This window comes from Drosophila guanche, unplaced genomic scaffold (assembly GCF_900245975.1).
Source record: "Drosophila guanche unplaced genomic scaffold, DGUA_6, whole genome shotgun sequence".
In the NCBI taxonomy this organism is placed as follows: domain Eukaryota; kingdom Metazoa; phylum Arthropoda; class Insecta; order Diptera; family Drosophilidae; genus Drosophila; species Drosophila guanche.
This window is the reverse complement of record NW_022995744.1, coordinates 6,122,141-6,143,263: the sequence shown is the minus strand read 5'-3', so window position 1 is coordinate 6,143,263 and position 21,123 is coordinate 6,122,141. Positions and strand designations below refer to the sequence as shown.

At 44.3% G+C, this 21,123-nt stretch overlaps 1 protein-coding gene across 1 annotated transcript; it reads right to left on the bottom strand.

Moving 5' to 3' along the window:
• Nucleotides 1-19,516: 19,516 nt before the first annotated feature.
• Nucleotides 19,517-20,625, bottom strand: LOC117579360 (antigen 5 like allergen Cul n 1-like). The gene is made up of 3 exons (XM_034265195.1): nt 20,419-20,625; nt 19,941-20,359; nt 19,517-19,859 (listed from the first exon to the last, which is right to left on the bottom strand). Exons 1-3 carry the CDS (start codon nt 20,617-20,619, stop codon nt 19,634-19,636), a joined length of 846 nt encoding a protein of 281 aa, XP_034121086.1. The 5' UTR covers nt 20,620-20,625; the 3' UTR covers nt 19,517-19,633.
• Between the last annotated feature and the right edge of the window lie 498 nt (nt 20,626-21,123).

Genomic DNA, 21,123 nt, shown 5'->3' with positions numbered 1-21,123 from the left:
AAAGGGAAAATAAATTATCATCACTGTGACATTTTCATTTGTCAACCTACATAATTTGCTTTGTCTCGCATTCCTTCCACAGCCTAAAAACACCCTACACGCACCCTGTAGACATCCTGGCCGGATAAACATGATAAAAAAACTGTGGCAATTTGGCGTGGAATTTCACTTTTCTTTGACGGCTGAAGAAAATAAAAAAGCGCAAACACAGACGGAGCATGACACGTTTCGCTTTTATTGGGCTTGCCAGGACCTGGATGTCGTTAGGGCTGGGTACAATTTTAATGTGAAAATATGATTTGATTTTATTCCTCTGCACCGACTCACATTTATTCGTTTATAGTACCGGAGCACTGCAATTTATGTATATTTCTCTGGCACCCTCTTGGCTGAGTACTCGCATGATTTTCTCATATTGAACATAAATCACGCGTCTAAGGCTTCAAATGCAAAATAACCAACACAAGTACACGTGTAGAAACACACCTGTTTGTGTGTGTTCGTGTGGGCTTGTATCTGTGTGAAAATCCAGTACATAATTTATTGACACGACTGTGAAGCCTGGCAGGGGCCACGTCAGGCAGGTATTGCCGAATTCTGTCCTCCAGCTGCCAAATGGAATACTGTACATTATTTTCCGATCCTAACTCATGCATCCCATCATCCCACCATCCCCAATACCCCATACATTTCACGCTGTCACAGTTACCCTCTGTGTCACTTTTCTCTCTAACCCGTTGCGTGTTTGTGACGTCGTCAAAGCGAATGACAATGGCGCCGCATTGATGGCCAATTTAAATGGCAGCAAAGTGAGTTGTTAAATGCATTCCAATGCTGCATTTCATATTGATTGGGTACGGTCTTAAGTTTGCGCTGGTTGAGCATTGGTAGATTATAAAGAGGAGTGACATATCAGGAGGAAATTTCTGAAACAAACTCCCAAGTACTCCTAGTGAGTTTATTTATACATTTTTCTTTTCGTATCCAATAAAGTATTTGTTGTCACATGTTTCACATAAAGAGATGTAACTCTTTTTTTTAAATAATTATTATGTTCTAGCTGAAATAATTAAGTACAATAATTTCCGTATATCCTCATAAAATTATTCTTCTATTTGTGGCAGCAAAAGGCAGCAACAACATTTATTTGCTTTATTGTTTACAGATGTAATGAAATTTCTGCGGTTACTCATGCGTTCCATGGGGATGGTCGGAGTCAGCCGTAGGAAATATGGAAGGGTGTTATTTTAGCGCCAGTTTTTCAGCTAAATTTCCCATTTTGGCCTTTAAAAATAGCAAATTAATTATATTTCACGCCGAAAAAACAAAACGGCAACAGCAAATTTGTGTGTACTTTGGCTCATAATTAAATTTTCCTCTGGTGCGTGAGGGGGAATGGATGGAAGGTTGCTTGTAGCGGGTTTTCATGCGTGTGTGTGTGTGTGCGTGTGTGAGTGTGTATGTGGTTTGATTATGAAATCGGTTTAAGCGGGCGGGATCTGTTGTGTGTGTTTTTGTTTTTGTTTGTTTTGTTTTTCTTTTTGAAGGATATATTACGATGTGTACTTTATTTTTCACCTATTTGTGCTGGTAAAAATTCTTCAAGAGTTGCTACATGTGAATTTAAAAAGAAATAAAATACTTCTCCCGTCGATGGCATTTTTATAGTCCTGTTTCCATTTGTTGTTGGTGTGCTGTGTGTACAGGGACTCAGTGAGAATTGCCTTTTGTTTTGTTTGTTTCTGTTGCTGTCTTGAATGAATGAATAACCAAGCCCGACAAATTTGTTGCTCACTTTTTGCACACTTTGTGCTGTCATTTTTGTGGTCAACACTCCCACTTCATATCTACAACCTAACCGACTGCAAGTCACCCCCCCACACCACCCACTGCCCACTGCTCTAGTCCTGTCCCTAATGCAATTTGTCATTTTCAATTTTTGCTCCTCTGGCCTAGCCTTTGTCTCAAATGGAATTTTTGGCATTTCGTTCACATAAATTAGGCCTGACTTTCGGTCCGTCTGTCCTTTGTTGCTGTCGTCTCCCTTGTTATTCTATTATTTGTCCTTGTTTCTGTTGCAAGAGTTACTGTTGCACTCAAATTGCTGTGTAAATAATTATTTTTCCAATTTCATTTAGATGCAAATTGTTTATTTGTGAAAAACCATTTTCACTTTTCGTTGCAGCTGGGAAAATTGTGCAGAAGTCTTACATAAAATAGAATGTGTTCTGATTTAAATGTTGACTCGCCTTTAGGCAGCTGATAGCTACAATTGTTGTCTAATCATGAGTGCCACAATTTAAGTGGATTGAAAAGGCGAGTGTCTTTGCTAATAAACTTTACTTGACCTCAAGTTCAATTGCTGTGGTTGGAGGCGATGAGCGTTGAAAATTAGAACCAGAACTGCTTGCAAAATGATTATTTTTTGATCAAAAATTCACCGAAGTTGGATTGGTTAGATACCACAAACTTATCACCAAACTGGGTAAAAATATTCATATATTCTGGCACATTTTTACCACATGTCCATCAATGTTAATCAATGGATTCAACGAGACTTGAAAGCCAGTTACTATGTATATGTTTTTTTACCCATTTGTAGGGTTTAAAATTCAGGAAGGTAATTCCACCTTTGCCCCTTGTGTGCATGCATTTAACGCCATTTAAGCTGGACTCTGTCCAGGTTCACCAGCTCGTCGAGGGCCCTGGACAGTATCCAATTTCTGGGCACTTAACTGAAATACATTTTTATGGACATACTCTGGAAGAGTGGTGCTCTCCAGGAGGAGGACGAGCGGTAACTGTAGGGTGGTGGAGGTGAGTGCCCATCCTTTTATCACTCCTTTTTTTATTGCAAACTTGCGCGCGCGTTTGCTCTCGAGTTGCGACATTCGCACATCCTCGTGACTGCATAATTTCACAGAAATATTCTCATCTTTCGTTTGTATTTTGCATTATTTACTCAGATTTCATTTCGCCAGCTCCTTTCAGTGTTTATCTCTCGCCATCTCCCCCTCGCTATCTTTCTCCATCCTCTTTGTCTCAGTGCGAGACAGCTTCAGTGTGTGTGCCGACTGCTTTTGTAGTTTTATCACACACTTGACCCATAAATCAAACATGTGTAAATGTTTTCACTTTATATGCGCACTAGTACACACACACACATGGAATACTTTGGACCCGAGACTCTATGCATGGAGTATAGATTGAGTGGAGCAAGGTCCTAGCAGCTCCTCTGTCTTGCTCCAGTTGTCCGGTGCTCCGGTTCGTGCGTGTAAACGAAGTAGAAAAGCGTGTAAAATATGCCGCAAAGAGCCCAACTACTTGTCATACCCATTCTCACTCATCGCCTGCCTTCGGTCTCCTACCTCCTGCCTGCTGTCCTGTCCTCTGCCGTCGCCGGAGTTTGGTGTCAATCCCTTTTGATGGGCCACTGACATTTTTGGCGGCCTGTCATTTCATTCTTGTGAGAATTTTTATTGGCTTAGTGAAGTAGGATTCCGGCATAAATTTGTGATATATTTGATGTTTTTATATGCACATATTTTGTGTGGGCCTCGAGTTGTTGCTTTAACATAAATCATCAAACATTGTTTTCCCACTGCCAAACATGTCGATAATTGCGTCACATATTTTGGCTAGGAAATGAAATGAAATTAAATGTTGGCAAATTGTAAACTAAAGACTTGAAGGTACCCAATAATTTGTCACTAAAATACATCATAGCTATACACTCTTAGCGGCTGTTTACAGGGTATAAAGTGCCACACATTTATACTAAAAATGCCTAAAACATCGCTTAGGGCCGATTATTGCATGCCCAAATTGTGCACTTTGTTGTTTTTGCTAATGATGATGATAATTGCGGGAATTCCAAAATGGAATTTATCACTCAACCAAATGAAATTACGGCGGTTAGTTTTGTGTGTTGTTCGATGCCTCACAGCGAATGCCAAAAACTAAATTGCAAATATCAAAAATAATGATGCTGTCCGAACACGAATTGTTGACATCAATTTTTGGGGCCTTGCAAGCGAAGTAGACCCTGAAAATGTTGCTGTCATTGGAGTTAAAATTAAACCCTTCCCCATTGTCAAAGGCATTTCCTGGCTCCCCACTAATATGTGGCAGCATCACGTTTATGTCATAGTCATTATAATGCCACTGGGGCGAGGCAGACAGGCCCCAGGCACTAAAAGTTGTGCATGTATGGCTGGCACACTCGCTCTGCAGGAGATGACCTCCGTGTGGCAGCAACCAACCAGAGTGCAACTCAGGGGCAGTGAAGAGAGATCAGCTGTGACAGAGAACTTTTTCCATTTTACGCTTGAAGGAATTTTAAAATGTAATTTTTGCCTAATTAGCAACAAACAAACGAGGCAGCCTCCTTCTTCTTGGGTTCCAGTGGTCGTCGGTGCCTTTGGCCCCCGATCTGTCACTGTATTTTGCTGGCTTTGTCTGGGCACACGGGTTGTGGCTCAGCCAAATCTAATTTTCGCCTTAGCAGCTGCTCAGCGACAGGGCGACCTTGAACGGCCGGGGAACGCCTTTAGGGGGTTCGACTCTAGGCCGAGTCCTGGCATTAACGACAGAATTCGCAGACAGACTGACGGGGCCTAAAGGGGCTTAAAGCCATTCAGGCTGATGAATTGCCAAAGGTTTTCGGGCTTAATCTTCACTCAATGCCCCACCTCGCTGGCCCATGTTTGGCTTTCATCATCCTTTTTCGGGTGGAACACTGTGGGCGTATTACAATACGTCTAATAAACAACAACGAAATATAAATGAGAATTTCACATTCGCACGTAAACAACACATTGACTAGGGGGCGTGGCTAATCCACATTCAGCTTGCCACAACATGTAGGACCACTCTGCCACGGTCCTAGGTGCCACACGGTGAGAAAATATGCCATGAATATTTCCTGAAGCTTTGAAGCAATCTTATGCCAGGGACAATCCGTCCAATCTGCCATGCATTTTTGTTGCAGTGCATTCTCCCTGCTCTCCCACTTGTATTCCTGGTTCGGGTCTAATAAAAGTAAACATTTCTTTCCGCGTGACTAAATACCTTTCACTTGCTGTCGCCGGGAACCCATCCATCCCCTCCTACAGTGGCCCACCCATTGGTCCGCCACTTGACTCGACGCTTGGCCCCTTTTATTAATCGCGTGTCGAGGAGCGCGTCATGCGTCGGCAATATGGAATAGAATTTTCTTCGTTTTTATTATTGTGCACAAGTTCCGTTCCACCTCTGCTCCCGGCTTAGACACCCCCCCGCAGCGTCTCTGGCGCCCTGTAGCTGCTGCCGAGCTAATTAAAAATTATAATTAATTGCATTTGCTGGGCGCACAAGTCACTTCTGTGCACGGAGAGTGTGTGCAGACAGCTGAATGTGTGTGTGTGTCTTGAGGGTGTGCCCAGCATATCTTGGGGAATTCATCTAAGTTCACGTTGCCTGTTTTTCCTGGCAGACGCATTAAGCTTATTAAATTCGCTTAGAGCTGGGCTAACGCCAAGAGTCAACAACAACCAGAAACGGAATTTGTTCCTCCACTTACACAAACACGTGTGTTTTGTGTCTCTTTGCACGCTTGTGTGTGTGTCTCTGCATTAAGTTATTAAATGCAAAAAAATAATAAGAATAATAATAATAAGAGCAGGTAACAAAATGCTATTTAACTTTGTAAGCCAAGATGTTAAGCGGCGATTAGTTGATGTCCTCGTTATGCTAACTGCTTATTAAAAAATGTATAATTACAAACATTTTCTGTCAGCCTGATGGGACGACAACGACGAGGACGACCCTCTTATTCTGTCCTACTAGCTTGTCCTGGTTTTGGCCTGGATTTCCATGAATTTCCCTGAATCGGTTGGCCCTCTCGTAAATTCCCGTAAACATAATTTGTGGCGGCTTCTGTGCCGCCCGTTGTCGCCGAGGCATAACTCATTTTACCTGCCATTCGGGGCAGAGGGCGTAATTAATCGGATATAGCGACAACCGAATTAATGAGTGCCAGCATCCCCGGGATGGGGTGCACAATATTATAACCCGAAGCCGGGATACGCTTGCAAGTGACAATCCAGGGGGTGTCAAGGGAGTTGCTCAGCAATTGTAATAACAAGCTTATAACCGACAGCAAACTCTAATGAGACATTTTATTGCAGCAATTACTTTGGGCAGGTTTAATAGAATTAAACAACCACCGCCATCAGCTGATGAAAAATATCTTAGATGCACATTAGAATAAATATAGTTTGGATACAATTTAATTTAACTGTCAAAAGTTGACAACTCTAAGAAGTTTCCACTTTCAAAGGATGTGCAGCATTCATTCATTTATGGCCATAATTACACTTGCCTTTCAAGGATTTACATTAATGTGTGCTGTCAGCATTTAAATAAAATATAACAGAACATAAATGCAGAAAAAGAGAGGCCGTTGCCGAATGATTTATGTCACTGAAGTTTGCTGATCAATGGCAAATAATAAATTAAACTACTTTAATTGCACATAAAAGCGGACAGGACAGCTCACAGCTCGGCTCAGTACAGAAAAAGAGTCTGAGGGGGCTCTTAATGAGTTGTCCGCTTGAAAGACCACTTCTCCCCGCATGGAGCATTAAATATATGAGCAACAATTTACAATACAAAAAGGCAAATGCCGAGCGGCGACAGATGTCCCTGACAGGGGACCACTCAGTCCACCCTCAGCCTCTTGTAATGCCTTCAACTTATATTTTAAAATTCACTTATTATGGACAAAGAAACGTTTTTCTATACGCCTTTCATATTTTTGATTTAATTCTGATTCTGTGTGGGTGACCCTTGGTTGTGAGGCACAGAAAATTCCTGCGTGGGTGATGCCTGTCACAGAAAATTCTCCTTTCATCCTATTGATATTGAAAAATAGAAAATAATCGTTTCCCATCCAAGCATTTCGGACCGAACAGGTCCACTATTGAGTCCCCTACTGACTGATATTTCATTCGCCTATGCTGGGGTAAGCCGCAAATTAATTAATTACGTCTATAATGAAAAATTGCTGACAATCATCATCATCATCATCATCATCATCATCGTCTGAAACATCATCCAACAAACAACTACAAAAATGTTCGAACAGAGGAAGAGCAAAACTGCTTGCAAAGTTATTTTCCTTTGCTTCCGTGTTAATTATTTCCGTTGGGGATGAAACTTTTATTTATTGTATTCCGCGTGAAGCGCTTTCTCCTCTTGCTCGAAGGCGGTAAGGGAAGAAGCTGAAGATGGACCAGTGAGTGTCGTAAATTATGCAAATACTCTTGCTCAAATTTGACATAAATTGTGTTTAATTAAAATTTACAACTCGTTGGCGCACAAATCGTTACAAATGCGGACACCTAGGGGACATAACTTTTGCCACTAATATTTCCTGATCAATCTTTAAGTGGAAAGATAAAGGAGAGTGCGAGCTGAACTCATTAAAAATTAAAAACAAAGCTCAAACAAGAGAAATGTCAGCTCCGCAGTTTCCCAGAACACATGTTCATACAAGCTTCAAAGATATTTACTTCCTTTAGAGCTCTCATATATTCGAGCATTCGTTTGACATTTTGTCGCAATTCTTGGAGATGGCATCGCATAAATAAATAAAGGAAATGAAAGAACATTAAATGAGAACTCAAGATACAAATCAATTCAACAGAATGACAACAACCTTTGTACATTATTAAAATTTTCAAATGTATTATTACCACCGCGCCCTTCCTCTCTCTATCTTTCTCTGTTCTTCTGAATAAATCATGAACAGCTGTTACTCTTGCTGCTGGCTGATTGATTTGCTTACAATTTACATTTCGGCCAGAATGGGATTTGTTGGCAGTCATTACCGTCGCTGAATGGGCGAATGGGAGAACCATCTAAGAAAAAAAAAATGCTGTGAAATTGCCTTAGCCATTTGGCAACTAATTGACGTTGATCGACAGTTGCCATTTATATAGGAATATATATAATATTTATTCGATTGCTCCCACAGCACAGCACTGCCGTGGCAGCATCGCCGCCAGCTGTTCCAGCGCTCTGAGTCTGCTCTGCCGCCTTGGCAATCATTTATTCATTCATTAATTTGTGTTTGTTTTATGTTAATTTATTTATTACACTCTCTCTCTCCTCCATCCATACCTTCCATCAAATTAAAGGTGAGCCAATTACGAATGCCATGGCCATTGCCACAGTCGGAGCCATTCATGTGCGCATAAATAAGTTCCTTGGGGATGGAAATGAAATTGTGCCCTGACGTGCCCCGCCCCGATATTCATTTGTGCCACTTAACAAGTTGCTTTTTGATTGGCACACGCAATAAATGCAAACATTTTTATTTACAGTTAATTTGCTTAATTATGGCAAAAACCGAAAACAAAACAGAAAAACAGAAAAACGAAAAACCCGTCCAAATATCATCAGCCATTTGCCAGTTATGGAATTTAAGCCCTGCGACTTATCACTTCAACTTATTGCTGTGCCGTTTTCTGCTCTGTTCTGGCTCTGCTCTTTGTATTGTATTTTAATTAAGGCACGTATATACCGAGAAAAGGGGCTTGGTGCTTGGGGCATGCGGCATGGCCCATGGGTTGCTTGCATGCAGCAATTAAAGCCAAATAATGGCAGCCAGCAGTGCATACAAAAAATGAAATGAATGGCCAACAGCGAACTAACAAGGCGACAACAGCGACGATGGCCATCGTTCGTCGATATTGCGTATACGCAACATTGTGCCGAGCGGCACCCATCTTTTTCCCATTATATAACACTTTACTTTGCCTCGCCTCCCAGCAACTGGCGCCTCCATTCAGCTGTCCAGCCGTCCAGCAGTCCGCCTGTCCCTGCTTTTCGTGCACGACTGGACACGCGCAAAGGTCGCGATTGAGGAAAACGAAACGCAGAAATTTACGCAATTTCTTCGATAGCATGGCTGGCCCTGGGTCATGGAAATGGTGAATTGGAGTCGAAATATTTTTATTGGAATACCGTATTTTGGGTTCACTTATTTCGACCTCCCACTTGGGTGGTATAAAATTGAACAAAAATTATGAAATTTGAGGATTAAGCAAGGTGGAAGCTGAAGCTACTTTTATTTCTGCTCTTCCAAATATAAATATAAATATAAATTCCAAATTAAATTACAATTTTAGGAAAATGCTTTCTGAGAGATGAAAAGATTTAAATATGTTTATGTCCATTCGAAATAGTCTCAATGGAAATAGAATTTTGTGAAGCGGAAATCTCTTTGTTTTCTTAGATTTTATTTTGTTTAAATTTCTGCTCTGGTAGCCCAAAGCGAAAGTAAATGGTTAGGTGTGCGTTGGTTTCTCATCAGCAGCCTTGGTTAATTATGCTAATTTATGCAAACAATCAGGGTGCAATAGGCAGACAAGTGGCAACAACAACAATAGCAGTAGCAGCAGCAACACGGCAGTACGCACACAAAACAGAGGGCGTACCTCTGGGGCCAAATGGGCACAGATAACATGCAAATAAAGACTTACACATACACATTGAGAGAAAGTGCGACACATGCAGAACAATTGACTTGAGCTAAACAAAAAGATACAAGATACACACACGCAGACAGACAGAGACAGAGACACAAAACAGACACAGATACAGATACGAATTCCAAGGCATTGTTTTACAACTGCCAACAAAAGCTTCAAATTTAACTTCTTTCCCATGCATTCATACATTTCTGTATCTCCTACTACCGCTCCTGCTCATCTGTGTATCTGTATCTGTTGTGTGTTTCTGTTTTGTTTCTGTTATGTTCTGTGTTGTGTTGTATCTGTTTGTGTGTTAAGTGACTTGTTTTACAATGCCAATGATAACACGCACACACACACAGCTCATGCATGCCGGCAGCAGCAGTGGCAGCAAACATCTTGATAAGCCCCAGTGCCGGGGCTTCTGTTTGTGTTTCTGTAGCTGCTTCTGCCTCCTATCTGCGGCTTGTCTGACATTTTGTAATTGAAATTGTGTTGCAGCCTACTTTCAGGCGTCGTGCCATGTTGCCGTGTTGCATCCATTACGCATACGCCACGTTGGGCACTCAAAGAAATTAAACTATTTGCCAGCGCCTGAAACAACCTGTCTGGCCCGCCGCTGGTCTAAAAAAACGTCATATTTTAAATTAAAAAATATTATATACGCTCTCGTGTGTACGCCGGAGCATGACATTGGCTTCATTACACGGAGCAGAGTGTGCAACAAAATTGGTGAAACAAAATGCTGAGGAAATATAATCAGCAAGGAAAAAAAACGAGGATACAGCGCTGAGCCCTGAGTCTTTGTTCTTCAGATCGGTGCCTGGATCTTCGGAATCTCTGCTTCAACCACTCTGCCTTTACCCACTTTGGCCATTGGGCCACGAAGGCCTCTCTGTTAACTTTGAGGTTCGTGCTGTGTTCGTTTTCTCTCTGTTTCTTCTTACTAGTTTTCGCCTCGGATATGTACGCTCTTCGTCGCTTCACCGTTGATGTTTGCTGCTTGGATTAGTCGCGTAAATTGTATCTGTCAGCTTTAAAATTCGGTCTGCTGTGATCTTCTGAAGCTCGCACTTTGTACAGGAGTAGTTTTAGTATAATCTAACAAATCAGAGCTCCCGCCTTGAGTCACCAGTTTGTAGTCTAGTGTACAATTTGCACATCAAACGTTGTTGGTCGTGCATGCAGTCTGTTGGCCAGATTTCCAGGCGCACACACAAGACAACTTGTTGCCTGACAACCCAACGTCCTTTTGCATGTGTGTGTGAGTGTGAGAGCGCCTGAGTTTTGAACTCAAGGTCAACAGTGGCGCATATTAAAGTGCAAATTTGTTTTATTTTGCTGGGAAGCAGACATAAAAAATAGATGAAGCCGGCCGGCCGGAAGAGGGAGATGCGAGTGAAGGGCAGGCCAAACGGAGAATGGCCCATCAGAGACTGAGACTGAGACAGCGACAGGAGAAGGACAGAAGAGACAGCGACAGGAGAGAGACAAGAAAGACAGCAGAAAGCAACCGCACTGAGACAGGGAAAATTTCATTGAACCTAATCAGTTTTGAGGCCAAAATAAGGTTGGGCCGTGGCACGTGGCACGTTTGTCGGGCACTGGTCTGAGGGGTCTGGTCTGGTCTAATCCCATAAATAATGCAAGGAGCAAAAGCAAGCTGGACAGATGGGAATCGAATGGAGAGGAATGACGATGGTTCGTGGAGTCTGTCTCAAAGATGCGGCTGGCCAATCGCTTCAAGGACATAAATTCACGCAAATGTTTCAATCAATTTTGCGCTGCTCAGGCACAATACTCCTCGTACAAATTCAATTTGACCCACAAATTGCTGGCACAGCCCAAAAGGACTCCCACGGCAGTGGCAGTGGCAGCTGCAGTGGCACAAGTAGGAGGAGAAGCAGAGGCCCCCTCATGTTGTTATTGAGCCATCTTTATGCGATTACACAAACAACTAAGCGCTGTGGCAGGACGACAGCAGGACGAACGAGTACCGTACACGACATAACTGAATAGGACAGAACCGAACAGGACAGTGGACAGCGCAGAGGAGAACTGGATTGGGGGTCGGTCCCAGGATAGAATACACAAAGGACGGTACGAGGCTCGCACTAAAAAGGGACAGCGCAACGGAAATGTCTAACGATTGAACAAAACGGAAGGCAACGAGGCGAAACCGGAAGGCGAATTGGATGGGAGGGAGGGAGAGGGAGCGGGAGAAGGAACTGCGGTAATAAATGACATGACAGGCATCGAGGAAAATTCCTTTGAGTAAGCCATAGGGCCATCGACATCGTCTGACGAGCCGGAGCCAGCAGGAGCCACAAGCAGTGCAGCACTTTTCAGCTTGAGTCCTGTCAGAGTCATAAACGCTTACCCAATGCAAATGCAAATGCAAAATGGTCTATAGCTGGGGGGTAGCAGGGAAGTGGCAGAGAAGGGCCAAGATGTTGCATGTGTTTGCAGCAGCATTTGCTCATTAAAAACTGACTAAATTGAAGTTGTGTGTTTGTGTATGCGAGAGAGAGAGAAGACTTTCTGTGCCGCCAACAACGTTTTCCCCAAAATAAAGGAAAGAAAAAAAACCCACACAACCATAAGTTGGTGGGGAGGAGCGGGTAATGCGCTTAGAAAAGGGGCACGAGAGAAGAAGGCAGGCATCTGGGAATGGGGGCAGACAATCTACTACTGGATACAAGTTGCGACTGCCACTTGCAAATGCCTGCCAAGGATTTATAATGTTGTCCTCGTGCTCGAGGCGCGCTCGAGTTGCCGTTAAGTGCACGAGTTAACCTCATTTTATACCGTTGCGTCGTCTCCTTGGTGGGTTCTACTTTCTACTTTCTCCCACATTACTATTCCTCTCTTTTCTTGTATCCTGCAGTCGAAGGACAGTCGCCAGATGTAGGGGAATCTGTATAGGAATCAACTACTTAAGGGATAATCTTTGTGGGGCGAAAAATTACTGTTCAAACGATTTGCTAATCAAGCGGACGAGCCAAAACCAATCATAAGCGGGATTACAGGGTATCCATGGTTCGTAGTGGGTGCTTAAAAATTCTCCGCATACAACTTTCTCCCCCTTGCAGTAAAAACACACACAGACTCCACCGTGCACTGCAATTTATTGAATCAACGCGCGTGGCATAAACAATGGATCGGGCCGGGCCAGCCAGACCAGAGATAATGGGGCGTGCCGCTGCCTAAATATAGAACACAATCGTCGTCGTCGTTGCTGTCCATTTCCTTATTGCAGTTGTGGCCCATTGTGTGTGGGTCCTGGGAATTGGCAAGCGCGGGGGAGGGGCAGCAAACAAAGTGCAACACATTAGGCGGGTTTTGTCTTTGTCTGAGAAAAACTGCAGCAACAATGGAGGGGCGGGAATGCTCTGAAGAGGAGCCTGTAGATAGTGGACTGGTGCATCCAGGTTTTTGTGCCTGCCACACAGCCTTTGTGTGTCACGTCAGCCATTGTTGCACCTACTAGAATTGGGGGTTGCCAGACAGCTATTCTGTAGGGGGCGGCCTCTTCTTTGCTTTGTGCAGAAAGCCAGAAATCATTTCAAATATTTTTGACAGCAAATTCAATTCGTTTGTCGAACCCCTTTGAGCTATTTGCCCCAAATGCAATTAAAACTACATTTCCATGGGGCATTTTTCATTGAAATGGAGAGCATCCAATAGCTGGGAGGAAAACTCAGTAGTTGGCAGAGAGATATTAATAAATTGTTCTTTGGCCCTGCAAAATGAGCAATAATCAAACAGAGAGCAGAATCAGAAACAGAAACAGAGCCAGAACCAGAGCCAGAGTAAAAATGCATAATTGCCGGGCGAGAGAAGAACAAAGGAAAAGTTCCTCACCCACTCCGCACAGTTAAGTGAAGTGGAGCGAAATAAGAGAAGGCGAAAAAATGCGCTATCACTGTGCACGGGGTGAGGGGTGGTCAGAAAAAAAATATATATTAAATTTCACTTCTGCTTTTTCAATTAAACTTTTCAAGTATTCCGGCTGCCGGTATCTCTGCGCCAACAACTGATTAAGAAGTTCAGCCGGGGGGGTAGACTGTACTCCCCGAAGCGGACTGTATCTACCTGCTGCTGGTTAAGTTTAACCGGCTATAACCGTTGCAAATTAACTCTAGATGTTGACCACTTTATGAATGGTAACTAGAGACTTTAATTTACCTTTTAGCTGGGAGCTAAACATTCGTAGAACTGTGAGAATAATGTGCCGTTTATTTTGAAGGCTATGTAATCATCATTTCAGCTCCACTTCATTCGACGCACTTTCAGTTTTAGTAATCCAATCAAAATCCTCTCCTCTGATTATTCGTGCAGCAGCATCCTTATGGTTGGCCTTCAACAGCTCATTTATCAGGTAGCCGGTCTCGCAATCCAGTTAATGATATTGATCTGCGGTTGCTCACTACGAGTATATGCACTCTCTCCGTCTAGTGGTCATAAATATCCTCTGGTTTTGGTCATTGAATAACCATTCCTGCTACTGGTTTTCAGCAGCATTATGAATTGATTGCTTGCAGGTGCCGGCGGTATGCTGCCCATGAAGCTGACCGTACAAATATCAATAACTATCTAAGGCAAATCGTTCCACACGCTCACACACGAAAACACACACAGGAGTAAATGCCAGCAGACACAGGACCACACACGAGAGCACACGAGAGCATGTGTAGGAGCACATACAGGAGCCATTTTTCATTTTCACTTCTTAAACTCTTTCAGGTTTTCTCACTCCAGCTGCTAGAGATGGCAATTGTTAGCCCAAAAAGTATTTTAACTGCTCTTCAAGAATGTTTAAGTTTTAAAGTGATTAAAACCTGCTGGAAGGTGCAATTTATATTCAGGATATTTATTAATGTTCTTAGAGCTGTTGTGATCTGTTTGTTGCCATGCAAACTTGTTCATTAGGGATTGTATAAAAGATCTGGCACGTTGCTTTCGTTGCTTTTCATCGTAGAACCCACACGTTCACGTTGTCTAACAGCTCAACCCACGTCCATCTCTATCTGCTTTGCTCCTACACCTTTTTGTTGCTGTTGTGTGTAAATTGTTTCTATGTTTCCAATAACAATATTCATACACATATATCCATGTCTATTTTGTGTGTGCGTGTGGGCGTGTCTGTCTGTCCGTCTATCTGCCTTTTTTCTATGCATCATCAAAACTTAGTAAATTAAATTGGTCAGCGAGGCGTTTTTGTTTTTCGTGTATTTTGGGAGCATTTATTTTCAATTTGCGTGGCATGCTTTTAGTCGTTCCACGTTCCATCCACACGCTCACTCTCTGCGCCCTCGTACTATGTTTTCCCTTTACCAGTTTAGGTTTAGCCACAATTTTGGAATGGAAGTTGCCCCTTTTTTTGTGTATTTTGTATTTAGTTGTTGCTGTTCTGGTTTTTTTTTTTTGGCTGCCTTTGTGTTTGGAATATTGATTAAATTGAACGCTGACGATCGAGGAATGCGTAGGAAAAGAACCGATTGCATTGCATTACCCAAGCTGATTGCACAAATAAAAGCTTAAACAATTGCCCATTTGGCTGGGTCAAAAGGTTAAACTCCCGGCCATTTATTAACATACACACACGTGCCGCGCATTTGTTTAGCCAGCTGAGGCGGAGGGGCGCTGTCGAGGTGGCAATTTGTTCCTTTTTTGGTGGTTTCGTTTCGGTTAATTGAAACAAGTATTCGCTGGGGTTTATAGGAGCCCAACACTGGCTTAATCATCCGTTTAACCAAAAGCTCTACGGTGTGCGGAGAGGGGAGACTGTTCCTCATTTGCGCTTACCGCTTTTTGGCTTCTTTCTTTCAGGCAGCCAGGCAGCCAGGCAGCCAGACAGCCCCTAAGCCACCGCCATGCTAGAAACGCGTTTAGGAAGCTGTGTGGCGTCTCGGGTGCTCCATTAAAAATGCATTTATCATTTGGCATTTTGGAAAAGCTTCCTTCCTTTTCAGACCCGCACCCGGATACCCATCCCATCCCATCCGACACCTTATATCAGGATGCTCATCCTTGTCCGTGGGTTCTTGGGAGCGCACTTTAAGTTGTTTGCTTTTCCAAAAACAGAGCACAAATTGTATTTGTTGCAAAAAAACTTTTACTTTGGGCAAGAAATATGCACGAATTTAGTTTTGCCGGAAAAGTGAAAAGCTCCACACTAGGGCGGGGTGGGGAGGGGTGTAGTGCAACTTGGGGCATGTTTAAGCGCTAAACTGTTACTTCCACATGCTCGACTCCGACACTAAACTCGACTCGAGTCGCCACGAAAGAGAATGGGATTGAGGGAATGAGAATGGGGATTGGTTGGAAACAGGTCGCCAAACTGGCTCCAGCTGGCCCATCGATGTTGGGGGTTTGGGGGTTTTCCGGCTAAAAGCCCAGACAAAAGGCGTTCCCAGAGTGTTCATAAAAATCCAACCCGACAGGCTGACTGCCCCTCCCAAGGAACTAGGTCAGCGATAGACACACACACACAAACACACAGGCACACACGTAGACATTGTAAAGTGCTGGGCAACATCAGGTAGAAGGTTGTCGGAGAGTGTGCGGCGGGGCGTGGCGGGTCGTTGCTTCCCATTCATGTTTTAGCCGCAATGCAGCGCCTGCATAAATTTCATTAGATTTTAGCTCCTGGGGCACACTCGACACTACACTCTACGCTCCACTCTACATGCCACATGCCACATGCCACACGCCACTGTCGCCTTTTGTTTCCATCTTGTATATCAAATCAATTGGCCTTCAGTTCGATACCATAAAGAGGAGGCACCACGGCAGGGGGAATTGGGATATTGAGAGGGAATATTGAGAGCAAAGCCGGACAGAGTGCAGGATGGAGATGGGGAGGTGCCACAACTGAAGCACATACTCGTAAATGGCTTCCTAATGAAGTCATAAAGCGCCCGGGAAAAGGCAAACGCAAACGCAAACGCAAACGCAAGCGCAACTAGATGTCCGCCATTAAACGCACCTTGAGCCAAGGCCATGGCGAGGGAGTGGGAAGAGGGGAAGCTAAAGCCAGTTCGCCGAGAAGTATGCTAATAAACGTAAACCGTGCTCCATTACCAGACAAGACTGTGGAGGACATAGGAGGTAATAAAAATGAAAATAAATAGGCTAGCTCCAGGGGGGCAGAAAAGATTTAGATACCCCTTGCAGATCGATCAGATTTGAAGGTTGAGTAGAGGAAAAGAGTAAAAAATAATAATAATTAAAAAATGGGTTATGCAAATAAGGCAACGGACAATAGCAGCTGGTACATTGGCCTGAAAGAGATTCATTGTTCCAGCTGAAATACTGGCCTTAAACTCATCCAATATTTGTTTTGTACGATAAATCCTGCTCTGGGTGCCAAATTTTTGTGCTATTAGCTGCATTGTCGCTTAATCTATTTTAATCTAGGACTTGTCTCCATAACACCACAGTCTAATACACTTCCTGCTACCTTCTAGCCCCTAGCAGCTTTGGAGAATAAAAAGCACAATCGCCATTTACCTTTAGAACAGAGAAAGAGAGAGACACAAAGCGGGCGTGCGAGCGAGTGTGGTCAAATGCGAAATGCAAAGGGAAACCGCGAGAGCCATAAGACACACAGAGAGATGGAGACAAAGACAGAGACGGGGACACAGCCACACACTGAGACATACATAAATTGAACATGCGAGCAGAGAAGCTTTACGTGCTGACAATGATAATGACTTTCCTTACAAACGAAATGAAACCAAGCGAAAATCTTAAAATGTAATTAAAAGTACTCGACTGAGGGGTACCCACTAGTCCAAAAAATAAAAATAAGATAATTAAAATTATTTAAATTTGGAACAGAAACTAATGGAAATAACTTTCAAGTAAAGAATGGAAGTACATATTTTAAAATATTTTGTTTCGGATTGGAACAATTTTCACAAGTTCTAACAAATTCGGATGAACACATTTTATAGCTAAAATCGTGAATATTGGCCACTTTAATCTAGATTTTATACTTGGAAACGCAAAGCGCTAGCTCTCCACATAGCCATAGAGTCGACGAACATAATATACCCTTCTTATGGCAAGAAGTATAAAGAACTGCAACTGTCTCTTTTCCCTATGGCTCCATAGAAAGAAGTGCATCGAAAACGCTTTGCACGCTAATGCTCCATTATCAGAAGGTTGCCCATGCCCCCCGCTCCACGCCCCCTGCCCAGTTAACAACCGTAAATCTTCACTTGCATCTGTGGACTTGAAAGGCTTTAATAGATATTTATGTGTGGAGAGGGGTCGATGATGCATTCAACGTGGAGACCAAACATTTGCACTAGATGCGCCTTCGCATCCAGCATATGTATGCGTTGATAAATTGTTTGCCAGGGTTCTTCAGCCCCAAAAAGGGAAAGGCTTTAAGTTCAAGTGCTTAAAAATGTAGGAGAAAAACAAACGGATAGCCGGCCAAAACGTTGAACGGAAAAGGGAAAAAGCGAACAGAGTTGAACGCTGAACGGTGAACCAAAGCAAAACAAATTGTGGGAAAACAAAAACTGCAAACTACATGAACAATTTGGCATGCAATGCGAGAGCAAAGCGACCGACCGACCAGTAAAAAAAAAAAAGAGAGAAGTAGAAAAGCAAAACCAGAAAAATAGCGCCAGGGACACACCGTCTGGATGTACGTAATTTATTTTTTATTTTAGCCAGCTTGTTGCTATGTTTTTTAACTCTGCATTTTTTGGGTTACAGGAAACCTTAAAACCGAGCAGCGCTTCAAATTTATGTGCCACGGAAGTGGCGACTTTTAGTTTTTGCTCGCCAGGTGTCAGACATGCGAATGGGTCGAGAGAGTGAGACTCCACAAAGGGGGACAATATAGATAGAGAGGTAGGACATAGAGTGTGGTAGGTGGCACCGCTCCACTTGGTGGACGCTTAAATGAAATCAAAGCTGCTCCAGAGAAACCAAAGCCCAAAGCTCAAAGTCGATTTCCCCGATACGTCGTTCCATACAGCCCCATGCATTTCAATCAAATGAAGTCGCATAAAATAATGCAAAAGGACGGGGGAAGCGAAATGCAATACAGATGCAACAGACACCAGAGTGCTAATCGGATTGGTTTTCAGTGGAACGTGAGGAATACGGAGAGGGGAGGAGGAGCGGACAGCTGGGTGCTAATGATCATCATTCAGAGTGGCTCTTTGGCTGGCTGGTTGGTTGGTTGGCTGCTTGGTGTGGGTTTGTACACGTTTTAATTAACCATCTCGCATCAGATGTTCGTGTGGGAAGCTACTCAAACAGAGCGCAGCTCATCGAGTTAAGAAAACATGTGTTTGGGTTCTGCAGAGTTCCCGCTTAACCCCCTCAACGAATGATAGTTAGTTTTTATGTTATTGTACAGCGACTGGGGCTGCATGGGAGCCCCACCCAGTCACTGCATTGGGACTGCCCTCTCCGTCTCGGTTAATGACCCAAACGACACTCGATGGGGCATTAAATACTCGTAGCAATCCGAAACAAGCCATAAACTTTATGGAGAAATAAAATTAAATTAAATGAGCTTAGACCGGAGCTGGTGGCAGTCCCTAATCAACTCTCTCGCTTACACTCACCACTCCCTGCCAATTTGCCGAACTGCGGAAACGGAGATCCACTAATGAACGGGGAGGCTTACTCAATGCAATGCGTTGCATAATTTTTGCTATTGGAAGCGGAGCAGGATCCTCCGTTGTGTCGCGGATAAATATTGAAAGAGGAAAGCGGACTGCCCCTCGGGTGGTGCGCCACAGTTCTTTGTGTGCTATGGCTGGTCCCCCCCACCAACTTTTGTGCAGGTAATTGCTCCGCCATCAACGCTTCCTGTGCCGCCATTGGTGGGCGCCTCGGGGGCAACGGGCCACTGTGACTGTGCACAGGAAATTGGCAGAAATTCCATTTTGATGGAGAGTCCCGTGCCATAAAGCCAGCAACGCATTCAGAACTGGCAATGGTACACAAAAGCAGAGTCTCTCTCTGTGTGTGTGTTTGTGCTGTTTATTTATTGGCTGTGGGATTAACGAATATTTTTGTCAGATAAACACACATTTTTGTATGTTTGCCACATGTCACATGGCATATGAGTGACGGTTTTAAGCAAAGACCTCGTTGGGGGAGCACAGAGCTGGATATTGCTTGTTGCGACCGGTGAGGCAGCCCTCGGTGCGGATTCGATAGATCGGCTGGCCGCACACCGGCTCCTTGGCGTAGTTGCAGGTCAGCTTGAAGTAGGTCAGGCCCTTGGTCACATACCGGATGCCCGCGCAGCCCACATGCGAGTTGCCCTCCATGGCCATGACCGCAAAGTGTCGGTGGAGTCTGTCGGAAATATCGCAACGAAATGCAGTAGAGAAATGCAGCAGGCGGGCAGATGGAAAGGTCAAATGGAGGTGCACTTACTGCTGGCGCTTCTTGTCGCACGGATAGAGCTCCATATCCGCTGCGGTCATGTTGGCGTGCTCCGACCACCAAGTGCGCACTCCGATGGCTAGCAGCTCCGGATACAGCCGCTCGAGCAGCTCATCCTCGACGTGATGAGTCATGTTGAACACAATAATGTTCTGGCCGGAGTGGGTGAAGTTGTGCGTGTTGTGGCACTCGTCGTGCTTCGCCTGGCACATGCGCGCATTGTAGCCGGCCAGTGTGGCCAGCTCCTCGCTCCACTGCATCACAACCATGCGGTCGGCGCGTGGCAGCGTAGAGTTCTTGCCACTGGCCACCAGTTGGCGCTGCGCATTGTGCTGCTTGAGGATCATGTCAGCGTGCACCGTGAGATTCACCAGCTGCGGCTGTGCAGCCAGGCAGGATCGGTGATAGGGCTGTGTGGGATAGGTAGAGGATTAGGCATAGAGTCTCTGTGTGCCCGTTGAAACCTTACAGTTGTGTACTTTTCACACGCCACATGCCGCTTGCCGCGAGGACACAGCTGCGCCTTGCAGTAGGGATTCTCGGGTCCTGTGGGTAGACCCAGGCTTTGATTGTTTACCGCTGCCGTCGTTGGCAGGGCCAAGGACTGTGCCTCGACCTTGGCTGCCAGAAGAAAGCCCAGCACAAAATTAAATAGCGAAATTGGCTTCATGGTCGTTGCTGGTGAACTGTGCTGCAAGTCCATGAATGGCCGCTCCTTATAACAGGTAAAGTGTAGCCGCAAGAACAGCTGACAGTTGGTTTGGCCCCTTCCATTAGGTAATCCAAAAGTTGTTCTTGACTGAAGAACTGACATTGAACAGATGTACAGAATAGTTGTGTGGGGGAACGGAAGGGGAAATGGCTTAATGCAAGCCTCCAATTGTCGGTGACATGGCACAGCGGCTGCTTCCATTTCCATTTGTTTATCTACTCAGTTGGCCACAAAATTGGCCACGAAAAGTTGTGGCAGCGCCTGCCTGGCAGTGTCTGCTAACAAAAATGGCTGTCATCATCATTGTCGCTGTCGCGTTTAACAGCTGAGTGCCTTCAGCCCGGCTGCTGACTCACTCCACCACTGGCTGACTGCTGTCAATGGCATTCGCATTAGTGCCACATTAAGTGGCATTTCATGAGGCACGCGGCCGCACACACAAACGTACTCGAAAAGCCTAAT

Coding starts and splice junctions, on each gene's coding strand:
- LOC117579360 (XM_034265195.1), bottom strand. CDS start 20,619: ATGAAGCCAATTTCGCTATTTAATTTTGTGCTGGGCTTTCTTCTGGCA. Junction 20,360..20,418: donor CGTGTGAAAAGTACACAACT/GTAAGGTTTCAA, acceptor TATCCCACACAG/CCCTATCACCGATCCTGCCT. Junction 19,860..19,940: donor TGCGACAAGAAGCGCCAGCA/GTAAGTGCACCT, acceptor TATTTCCGACAG/ACTCCACCGACACTTTGCGG.